Below are 12,757 nucleotides of genomic sequence, written 5' to 3' on the forward strand. Positions count from 1 at the left end.
AGTTGAAATTAATTATAGCAAATGTTTATGAAAACATCTGTTCCTTACAGTTATAAATTCTTAATTTTAGTATGGACGATTCCAGATTCTTATTTTGGAAGGAAACTGTCTGACAATTGAAAGATTTACAAAAGAACAGGCAGAATTTGTAATTCTGGAAAACTGTATATACAGTGTACTGTATACCCTGCAGAGATTTTCATTCGCGTGAAACATTTGATGGGGCTTGAACTGGTTGGTAACTAGGAGAATTCAAAGACAGAGAGGCTCCTCTCTGATTTAAGGTGTTACACAACAAAAACATATCTGTAATACAAGGAAACATCAACTAAGAATTACAGATAAATGTTACCTTACTATTAATCTAATTTGGAGTAAATACAATAAACTGAGTATTAATTTTAACAGGGATTTAGTAAGACTAATGCCAATACAATCATGGGAAGGTATGTGCAGTGTTCCCCCAAAAAAACAACAGAGGGTGCAAGAGAGTTTAATATGATGTTTTAAATTGCTGCTCTGATTCTTGTTCTAAGTTATCAGGTAGCCATAACTGTAACAAGGATGTGTAGGTTGGTTTCAGATCTCTCTTCCTCTTCACTTTCTTCTCTCTCCCTCTCTCTCTCTCACACACACATACACACACACATAAGTGCATTATTACAGTAATCTTACACAAAGACCTTTAAATGATCAGACAGCACAAATACTTAAATGTGTTTTAAGATAACGAACTACCTTTCACTTGCTTGAAAAGGAACTTAACAAAAGAGTAAATTTTTAAAACACAATTGTGATTTTCAAAGTATTTCAATATTTATGTAAGTTAACCAATAAAATAATCTATATATATATATATATAGAGAGAGAGGAAATTTAAATAAATGCATAAATTATATGCAACATGTAACATACATATTATATGTGTTGCTATGTGTATGTATGTTGTGCAACATATATTTACAGGAATAGTCCAACAATTATTTGTGACCATTACAATTTTAAATTTACATAACACATCAACTTCTCATTGGTAAGTACTTTGTAAAATGAATTCCTAGCAATCACAATTAAAATAGACTGATTTGAAAAAAATATGTTTGTAGTTATATTATTTTAAATGAAGATACAAAGAACATGTATTTTCCATTAGTAATTTCTAACATACATGTGTCTAACTCATTAAGCAAATAATACATATAATGGTGACTTAAATCTCAAAACAAGATAAATCAAATTCCAGACTCCTTTTTAACTTTTACTGCAGTCAGGTTTAGCTAAGGGCATTTATAGCATCTATCTGTGCACCGTTGAAATCACCCTAAACGAAGGTTTACCATAGATTTCTATAGTGCTTTTTATGCACAAACATCTGCTTCATGAAGGTAGAACCAGAGATTTTAAACTAGGTTAGGTTAAAAACAACCAGAATAATGCTATAAATAAACACACTTACTCAACTGGGCCTTCAGTTTACATCCAAATATCATCAAGTTTTAGAAGATCACATCATACTAGGTATGAATTCCAAAAAGTATTACATAATTTAAAAAATAAAGTTTATCTCAAAATTGTTAGAGAAATGTCACCAAGTGTGTGTGATGAATATTTAATAGTGAGAAACAAAAAAAGATTTGCTTTAAACTAAGTTAAAAACCAAAGCTATGGATAGCCACATTTAGTTGTGACAGGATAATATGACATAAATAGTGTAAAGACCTGAAACCTTTTGTTTTTTTTTAAATGAATATTACTCCTGAAATGCTTTTTTATTAAATTTAAAATCCCATTCAAAGTAAATCCTTCAAAAATCCATGAATTAGGTATATTCATCTGTGGATATATAGTAAATCAAAGTATAAGGACTCAGCATCTATGAAGACAGTAGCCACTAAGGACATTACCTTATTTCAGGAATCATGTAAAGAACAGTCTCTCCAGGCTAATTTATTTGTGCTAAAAATCAAAGGACTACCATCAGGTCTAAGACCCAGTGCTCAAGTAAATACAAAACAATGCTTATTCAATAATTTTCCATCTTCTCTATCATTATTATCTACATTCTAATAATTTAATGGCCATATTAAGTTATAAATATATATATTTAAGTAAATATATTTAAACAAATATACATATTTAAATAAATATATATTTAAATAAGTATATTTAAATAAATATATTTATATAAATATATGTATTTATATAAATATTAAATAAATATATATTTAAATAAATATATATATTTAAATAAATATATATATTTAAAAATTATTTTTTCATCTCCAAAAATGTTTACTGTCAAGATTCAAAACATTTTTCGAATGATAGAAAGGATTTCTAAACATGAAAGAGTATCAGTGCTATAACTTATAACCAAATATTTGCAAGTGAATGGACAGCTTTATCACCAGTCTTCATTTTATTAAAAACAATCCACATATATTGGTTCCATGTGAGGTTGTGGCTATTGCTTTGACTGGGAATGAGTCCCTACTGCAGTTAAGTATAAAAAATATCTCCAAAATTGGAATGTGACCTGTATTACTAAGAGCTGAGAAAAATCCTCAAAGAGGTGGGTTTTGTTTTTTAAAAACATTCCTTTTACACACTACAAAGAAATAATTAGTGTTTGGGCTTCTTAAGTCCCTACATGATATTTACAATGGCAATCCCCAAAGGTCCTCCCCTTCACATAATCACAAACTCATACCCTCTTTTGGAGTGCATATTCTTGGTGTGTGCTCTGAAGACTTGGGCCTCCACGTGTTTATTCAAGTTTGAGAACAGAGACAGCATCATCCAGAACATAGTAGCCATCATACATGTCCCCTTCATACAGGTACGGTAGTCTGGTGAAAGCTTTGGTAGCAAAACCAGTTTTTCTGAAAACTTCAGGCAGACTATTCACTTGTTCTTCCCATTTCTGTCCCTTGATTTCTCATGGTTTCTCCCACTTACCACCTACGTTTTCTGCACAGGGATGAAAGGGTAAAGCCAGGGAAGGATGACCCTGCCTCTAGTTGGCTCCAAGATACTTCTGATATCTTTCAACAAAGTGAAGAGTTGATCACAGTGGTCCAGCAAATTCAAGCAGCTGACATCATACTGGAACCCTGTATTCTGTCATTCATTTATACCAAGCACTTTGTATTTCTTCTTCTGAAGCTGCCATACCATAGTTTCAGACAGCTTGATAGCATAAATTTCTTCAAAATGAAGGCTCATGATTTTTGTGACCTGTCACCAGCACCTAAATCTACGGGTTTTCCAGTCTGGATTAATTTTTAGCAGTCTCTGAAACTGATCTAGTGAAAACACAAACATTGGGCCTCTTCCTAGCAACCGACTGATAGACATTGGAGAAATAAACAGGCTAAACACAGATGACACAGAAGAGTGATATAACTGGACAAAGGGCCAGCCCAATTTCTCAACTCTGTTAAGAAGATCTGTGTTTCATTGATCAAGATAACTCTTAACAAAGCCTGGAATGATTCACATAATTTCTCTCCGTTGCACACCTACCAGTAGTGGTTCTCCCTCCTGCTGGCCTAGGCCACTGTGGCCCTGTCGAGTCTGCTCATCATTTACATGTAGGGGAGTAGGGGAGTGGATGATCGGGCTCCATACCAGCCACACGGACACCAGGCTGGGGCACAACCAGCCCACAAACAGTCTCATCAAGAGCCATGGCCACTAGTTTGGATCAACCACCGGTGTCAGGGCGAGAACATGAAGGTGCCTTTGCCCAGACTAGAGCCATTGCACCCAACCTGCCCATCCAGCCTCCTCAGAACTGAGGCAGGGGGTCAAAATTATTTAGATAACATAAAATCAGATGTAAAAAGCAAATATACAGAAACTTTTCAATAAATAATATTTCAAATGGATAATTTTAAGATAATTTAATTTTTAATAATATTTGTTATTCCTATTAAACCATCAAGAGAATAATTTTCAAAAAGAAAGCAGTGTGACATCAGTGAAGTGGCAGAATATACAACTCCAAATTCTCATCATCCCACAGAAACATCAAAAATAAGCACACCAACTTTGCAATAATCCTAGAAAACAGCCAAAGATTTATGAAAACCAAATGAACAATGCATGAAAAAAGGAGACATCTTGATAGCTTTGTGGCATTTTTACTTGCCCTTATCCTAGCCCCTTCTTGGTACCATAGCAATCTTGAAGAGGAATGCAGTTTCCAGTGTGGGAAACTGGTATTTGGTTCTGGAGGGAGCAACGCAGGCCATAATTGCAAAATATTGTATAATTCTGTTCTAACTTGTTTAGGAGCTACCTGAAGGTCTGACACAAAACATCTCTTTTTTGTCTAACTCAAAAAAAAGTGGTGGGCATTGCTCTTGAATATACTGCAAACTGAATTAAGAACAAGCAGATGCCTGGCACAAAAGATTATAAGTGAAAACATTAAAAAGACCACCTAAGGTTTGGAGCAAGAGCTGGTGAGAGTTTCCTCGGGAAATTAGGACATTCAAAAGCATCCATGTATTTAGGAAAATGTAGAAGTCCATGGGCATGTCCAGAATAAGAAGTATGATCTTATAGGAAATAAGAGGACCACAACCTTCCACCCTAAGCTGATCACTCAGAGAGTGCAAGCCTGGCTAAGTGATGAAAGACTGATGTGGCACAGAACCAATCTGCCAAGACAAGCAGAGATTTGGGGTTTTCGTTTGTTTCTTGTGGGTTTTGTTTGTGTGTGAGTGTGTGTGTGTGCGCGCGCGCGCGTTTTGTTTTGTTCGGTTTTGTTTAGCTCCTGGCATTCAAAGAAGTTATCTGTCAAAACCCTAGCTGAACACAACCTAAGAAATAAAGATTTCAGTGACTACATATACCGCATAGATCAATGGAACAGAAAGAGAGCCCAGAAATAAATCCACACTTATATAGTCAATTAATCTCAACCATGGAGAAAAGAATATCTAATGGGAAAAAGACAGTCTCTTCAACTAATGGTGCTGGGAAAACTGGACAGGAGCATGCAAACAATGAAACTGGACCCCTTTCTTATACCACATACAAAAATAAATTCAAAATGGATTCAAGACTTAAATGTGAGGCAGAAAACCACTAAAATCCTAGAAGAGAACACAGGCAGTAAGTTCTGTGACACTGGCTACAACACATCCTTTTAGATGTTTCCTAAGGCAAGAAAAACAAATGCACAAAGAAACTATTGGGACTACATCAAAATAAAAAGCTTTAACAAGTCAAATGAAACAACCAACAAAACTAAAAGGCAACCTACTAAATAAGAGAAGATATGTATAAATTACATATCTGAGAAAGGGTTAGTATCCAAAATGGAAGTTATAAATAACTTCTAAAATTCAATGCCCAAAAAACCAGGTAATCCAATTTAAAAATGGGCAGAAGATATGAACAGACACACTCCTCCAAAGAAGAGATAGAGACGGCCAACAGACACATGAAAAGATGCTCAATATCATCCATCATCAGAGAAAAGCAAATCAAAATCACAGTGAGATATGACTACATACTTGTCAGAATGAAAATCAAAAACACAGACAACAACAAGTCTTTGCAAAGATATGGAGGAAAAGGAACACTTGTGCACTGTTGGTGGGGATGTAAACTGGTATAGGCACTGTGGAAGTTACTCAAAAAATTAAAAATAGAACTAACTACCAGATGATCTAGTAATTCCACTACTGGGCATTTACGCAAAGAATACAAAGACACTAATTTGAAGGGATACATGGACCCCTATGTTTATTGCAGCATTATTTACAATAGCCAACTTATGGAAGCAACCTAAATGTCTGTCCATCAACAGATGAATGGGTAAAGAAGATGTGGTATGTGTCAGTGTGTGTGTGTGCATGCATGTGTGTGTACACACATACACACAATAGGATACTATTCAGTCATAAAAAGGAATGAAATCTTGCCATTTGCAACAACATGGATGGAGCTATTAAGTATAATGCTGAATAAGTGAAATAAGCCAGAGAAAGACAAATATCACATGATTTCACTCATATGTGTAATTTATTTTTTCTTAATTTTTTTTGAATGTTTATTTTTGACAGAGAGAGAAAGAGACAGAGCATGAGAGCGGGGGAGGGGCAGAAAGAGAGGGAGACACAGAATCCCAAGCAGGCTCCAGGCCCTGAGCTGTCAGCACAGAGCCCGACGTGGGGCTCGAACTCACAGACCGCGAGATCATGACCTGAGCCGAAGTCGGATGCTCAACCCACTGAGCCACCCAGGTGCCCCTCATATGTGTAATTTAAAAAACAAAGTAAATGAACATGGGGTAGGGAAAGAGAGGGAACCCATGAAACAGACTCTTAAGTATAAAGAAGAAACTGATGCTTAGCAAAGGAGAGGTGGGGGGCAAAGGTAAAATAGGTAAAAGGCATTAAGGAATACACTTATATTGATGAGCAGTGAGTAATATGTGGAATTGCTGAATCTTTATATTGTACACCTGAAATGAATATAACACTGTTAACTACCCTGGAATTAACATTTTTAAAAAACATAAAATATGGGCACCTGGGTAGCTCAGTCAGTTAAGCAACCAACTCTTGATTTTGGCTCACGTCATTATCTTGTGGTTCGGGAGATCAAGCCCCACCCACATCAGGTTCTCTGCACTGACAGGGTGGAGTCTCCTTGGGATTCTCTCTCTCCCCTCTTTCTAACCCTTCCCTGCTTGTGCGCGTGCGCTCTCTCTCTCTCTCTCCTTCTCTCTCAAAATAAATAAATAAATAAACATTTAAAAGAAAACAAAAATAAAAAAGGGAAGAAGGACAGAGCTGAACGGGACCAGATATTTTGTATGCTATGAAGTTTTGGTATCAACCTGAAGTAGACTGTTATAAGTTTAGGATGTTAAATGTAATATCTATAATAACCACAGAGGCCATATCTAAAAAAAGTTACACAAAAGGAATGAGAAGGCATTCAAAATGGTCACCACAAAAAAATCAACTAAACACAAGAAAAAAGCAGTAATGAAGGGAAGGAAGGGTAAGAAGGTTACAAAACACAGAGAACACAATAGCAAAATAGCAGAATTAAGTACTGTTTTATCAGCAGTTACTTTAAATGTTAACTGTATTAAAGTTTCCAGTCAAACACAGAGATTAGCAGAATGGATTAAAAAAAATTACACAACTCTATGTTGTCCACAAGATCCAAATCTTAAGATTCAAAGACACAACAGATTGAAAGTGAAAGGGTAGAAAAAGATATTCTATGTAAAAAGTAGTCCAAAAAAAGAGATACTGTGGCTATACTAATATCAGACAAAATAGACTTTTAGTCAAAAGCTGTTTCAAGAGATGAAAAAGGACATTATATATTAATAAAAGGGTCAATTAACCAGGAAGATATAATTATTATTAACATATGCACCAAACAATAAAACATGAAAATATATGAAGCAAACATTAACAGAATTGACTAGACAAATACACAGTTCTACAAAAATAGCTGAAAATTTCAACTTACCATTCTCAGTAATAGACAGAACATCTAGACAGAAGCTCAATACGGAAATAGAGAACTTGAATAAGAATGTAAACCAACCAGACCTGACAGACATATAAAACACTGTGCCCGACAACAGGATACACAATCTTCTCAAGTACCCAGGGAACATTCTCCAGAACAGACCATATGTTAGGTCACAAAACAAGTCTCAATATATAAAAAGACTGAAATCATACATATCTTTGACTATAACGAAATGAAGCTAGAAATCAACTGAAGAAAACCTGAAAACTTTCAAGTATAAATGCAAATATGTGTGTCTATATATGGAGAAATGACAAACAGATAAATATGTGCGTGGAGTCTATTTAAACATGGTGGCTTTAACTTTAAAGGAAAAAATATACTACTGATGATCTTTCATTAAATTTCAAAGTAACTTCTGGGAACAAAAAACACTGGACTGGTAAAACTAAATTGCCACATTCCATTTAATGAAATTTTAAAGTAAAATTACATCATTACATCACAACTAAAGTTAAGTCTCAAGCAAGACAAACCTGAATACATGCTCTACCATTTACTTGCTGTTATTTACCATTCAGTATCTTTGTTTCTTCATTTGGAAAATGGGGGAAGAAAACAGTTTCTACCACAAAGTGTGGTTGTAAGGATTAAATAAGTTCAAGTAAAGTGTTTAGTGTAGCAGGTAGCATAACGTAATTCCTCAATAAATGTTAGCTATGATTTTTCTAAACATATTAATTAATGTATTTAACATGCTGGATTCAGTGGTGGAATACAATTAAAAGGCTATTAGTTCTGTATGTTATAGGGAATAAGCTTATTTATAATTTAAATAATTGAAAACTGTAACTCTTCTAGTAATTAAAACATATTATTTCTGATCAATTTTTTAATTAACAAGAAGTTTATTTAGCGGGTTATATAACTCTGTCAAGTTCTGTGGTATTCTTTTAATATCCTTCCTGGGGCACCTGGATGGCTCAGTTGGTTAAGCATCCGACTTCGGTTCAGGTCATGATCTTACGGCTCATGGGTTCAAGCCCCATATCGGGCTCTGTGCTGACAGCTCAGAGCCTGGAGCCTGCTTTGGATTCTGTGTCTCCCTCTCTTTCTGCCCCTTCCCTGCTTGTGCTCTGTCTCTATCACTCAAAAAATGAATAAACATTAAAAAAATTTAATATCCTTCCTGATGATAATCATACCAAATACTGAATATGAAATAAAGAAAGTAGAAAAAATAGCAGAATTAAATAAAATTACATTCTTGAAATATAAAGCCACCTAATTCATTAACTTTATGTTTTTTGAGATTGATAAAATGTAGACAGATAAAGAACTAAAACTATAGTCAATCTAGTGTTAAACTAAAACTATCTCATTTAGGATAGTTCACAATATTACCCATGCACCAGAATAAAACAAGTTTTAAGAAGAATTATTAATGATTCTGCAAATGAAATGAAAGGTATAATTTCAAAGATAATCACAAGTACAATTATCTAATTTAAGTTAACCTGTAGTACTACACAAATGCAAATGTTTCTACTTACTGTGATTGTCATTTCTGGGCATATTGTTATTTCTCCAGGCATTCCATAGATTTAAAGCTGCTTGATGTCTGGGGGCGGGGGGGGGGGGGGGGGGGGGGGGGAACAAATGTAGACCAGGAATCGATCAGGAAAACAGAATTCTAACGTAAAATTAACCTCTCTGGATCCTAAAGAGAGAGCAAGAGTGAGAGTAAGACTGTGCGTGCATGTGTGCTGTGTTTTTGAGAGAGAAGAGAGAGAGACAGTGAGAGAGAGAAACTGAGAGAAAGATGAGATGGAGATAATCATGGATGGGTCTATGATTCCCTACTTTTAAATGTTTTTCTAGATTATTCTGATGATCCATGAGTCTTTTTTAGTCCAAAATAATAAGCTTCTACTGTGCTAAAAGTGAGTTTCTTGTTGAAGGCAACTTAATTTGTCCCAAACAGGTGATTATTCAGTATTTTGCGTGTCATCATTTAGCTTGCACTATTACAAGCCAAGCTTCAATCTCATTTTCCAGGAGTAGTGGGCTGCACTAAGCTATGTCAACACTGTACGTGACCCTAATATGACCAGTAGCATGTACTGATTCTTGGCGGAAGGGTGCAGACTTGGAGATGCCAAGCAGAACACTGCGATTGGCCCGTGTGGGCCTCCTGTGGACCACGTGGGCTTGAAAAGCACTTTCCTACAAGAGCTACACAATGCCAATGCTGTAATTTAGACAAGTACAAAGTACATTTATACTAAGTAGATGCACAAGTTTGAGAAGAGCTTCTTCAGAGGTAAATGTCTTAACAAAGGACATTTGAAGATATTTCCTTAAACCTATAGAAAGAGTATTAAAGTCAAGGGTGATTATTATATAATTTGCCCTTTGCTGTATTTTTTTCTTAACAAAAATTCAAATAATGATTTGGTTTAAACCTTGACTACCTGAACATTTTAGTTTTGCTGCCAATCTTAACAAATGTTTAAATGAAACGCCTCCACCAACAAAACAAAACAAAACAAAACAACACACAATAGCTTTTCAAAGAAAATCTAATTGGTTTAGGTAATCCTAATCCTGATGTTAAATTATCTGTTAAGTACCTAAGTAAATATAATAAAAACATTATTTGCTAAATAAAATGGAGTATATCTAGCACTGAAGTCCTATTTCATTTTTATAAATCTTTCAAATAATAACTATAAAATATTTTTATTATTATTCTTCAATGTATAAATAAATAAATACCTTTTTCTGCAAAACAGATTTGTTTGGGCACCTGCCATTTTCACCCTTGATTACAATCAGTGCTAAATACTTTAAGATTGGTTTAACATCTGGTGGACAAGACCTCAATAAAATATAAAGATATCCAGGGGCGCTGGGGTGGCTCAGTCAGTGAGGCATCCAACATTGGCTCAGGTCATGATCTCACAGTTCATGAGTTTGAGCCCTGCGATGGGCTCTGTGCTGACAGCTGAGAGGCTGGAGCCTGTTTCGGATTCTATGTCTGCTTCTCTCTCTGCCCCTCCCCTCCTCTCAAAAATAAATAAACATTAAAAAAATTTTTTTTTAATGTAAAGATATCCATTTCCCCAAAGTGATTAACTTAGCTAATTATTAAATATCACCCTTTTGTATGAAATATTAAACTGAACTATTTGAAGGATAAAAATTATCCATGAACCAAGGTGAATAATCCTATTTATGCCTAAATGATAGCTAACTGAACAAGTTGTTATACCAAAGATCTACTTAAAAGGTATAATGGGCATTTTAACTATAAATCCCAAAGCTGTGATGAAGAACCAAGGGTAAAAACTCAAACATATCTTTATTCTTACAAGTGATTTACTAAACTAAATCACATGAAAATACGGTAATCTAAAATCCTCAAGTACAATATCAAAAATGTTTTAGTATTTACAGTCTCCTTTACATAAAGTTTCAAATACATTTCAATTGATCTATAAAAATGTTTTATTTTTTAAGTTATTTTTGTTATGACATTAAAGAATTACTAGAATCTGAGTTTCAAAGAAAAATTGTAAATCCAAAAACTGATTTCTATTTACCATTTTATGATAAAGTATTTTTAAACCTGATAATAACTAGGAATACGTAAGAGAAAAAATGACTTCTTTAAATTTGCTAGGAAATGTGCAACGTACAATATTCAACTATCCTTTTAGAGAATAAAAATATTATTCAAATTAGTTATTTATTGAGCATTTTACCCAAATGAACATATTTAGTTATCTACACAAGTTTGAAAATGGGCCCTAATTAATAAATGGATTTACTGGTTCAAACTTCTAACCATGCAGGTAGATCATGTAGTAGCTCTTCTACTTTATTCTTTCAACAATTATGTGTTGAGTACCTCCTACATTTTAACACTAATAATACAATCGTAAGCAAAAGCTGAAAACCCATCCTTGACATCTTTAAGTTTGTTGAAAGCTCAGGAGAGGAGAGAAATGTACAACATGCATTTACCAATGTACAATGACAAACCTGAAAAATGTTATGTGATAAAGTTACACACCCTACTATAAGAGGGGAGGGGTCACTGACCAAGAAGTACATAAAAGGCACTCCACTAGAGACCAGCATGTGCCAGAATTCTGTGAAAGTCACGTTTAGGACTTGGGTCAAGATGAATAGCAAGGCAGTGAAAGAACTGTTTTAAGGAAAAATAGAACATGGTAAGGTTTGCAGCCTTAAAAAGATCACTTCAACTTCAGAGTGAAGGAATTTGAGAGTGGGTGTAGGGAGAAGGAAAGTGGATGGAATAATACTGAATGAAAAGCCCTGCAAGGCAAAAAATGATGATAAAATAGTCATATTGATAATATCATTATCATACCACCTTAGGAATGGCAACTCTCCATTTTTAAACCTTGTTAATATTACTTACTGAGAACCTACTATGTGCCAGACAGTTTTTAGGACATGGAAGTATTATAGTAAACAAAACAGAATGAAGTGTGGGGGTAGAGCGAAGCAAGAAAAAAGAAAATGAATTCTTAACAGATAAGTTCAGATAATTATAATAGCTATAAAGAAAACACAGCAGAATAATGCAATATTCAGTGGGGATGGATGCTCTCTGTAGGGAGAGGTGATACCTGATTTGAGATTCTAGTAACAAGAAAAAAATAGCCATTTAAATATCAATGGCAAAAGGCACAACCTGCAAGGGCCCTAGAGCAGAAGCTTGCTTTTAAAAAAAAAGAAAAAAAGAAAAAGAAAAAAGAAAGCCAAGATGGCTCAAAGGCTAGGAATTTAAGATGAGGTCTGTGGGAGAAGGAACAACCATTGAACTTGGAATTTTGTAGGGAGGAAGTCTAGATTTGATAAGTACAATGAGAAGCTACAATAAGCTTTAAAATGATGAAAAAGATCTATTTCATGTTTGAGAAAGATGATTCTAGCTGCTGTGTAAATACTGGATTGAAAATGGGAGACAAGATGGAAGCTAAGAGATCAGTTACAATCTGCCATCATAGGGATAACCTGACAAAATGGGCAGAAACAACTACATACTTAATTCTAAGTTTAAATGAAGACTTGAAATTTTAAAACCTCTGAAATGATCTGAAATTATTTCTATGGTGGAAAAGTAAATAATTGTGCTAATACTTTATTTCTGTACACAATGAAGAATTACCTTAATTTGGTTAAAATTTTTATTGATTTTTTCAAACTG

General features: G+C 34.4%; 1 protein-coding gene and 1 pseudogene across 10 annotated transcripts in view; both read right to left on the reverse strand.

The window, feature by feature from the left end:
• TBC1D5 (TBC1 domain family member 5) overlaps window positions 1–12,757 on the reverse strand; it is a 536,588-nt gene that overhangs the window by 269,257 nt on the left and 254,574 nt on the right. Inside the window, exon 2 of one of the 10 annotated variants that reach the window (XM_042999063.1) lies at window positions 9,069–9,136. The exons of the other annotated variants lie outside the window; for them this stretch is intronic. Coding sequence (XP_042854997.1) covers window positions 9,069–9,090 — 22 coding nt within the window. The 5' untranslated portion in view covers window positions 9,091–9,136. The remainder of the gene's footprint in view (window positions 1–9,068; window positions 9,137–12,757) is intronic. 10 annotated transcript variants of the gene reach the window in all.
• Window positions 2,726–3,885, reverse strand: LOC102948734 (annotated as a pseudogene).

This window comes from Panthera tigris, chromosome C2 (genome assembly GCF_018350195.1).
Source record: "Panthera tigris isolate Pti1 chromosome C2, P.tigris_Pti1_mat1.1, whole genome shotgun sequence".
NCBI lineage: Eukaryota > Metazoa > Chordata > Mammalia > Carnivora > Felidae > Panthera > Panthera tigris.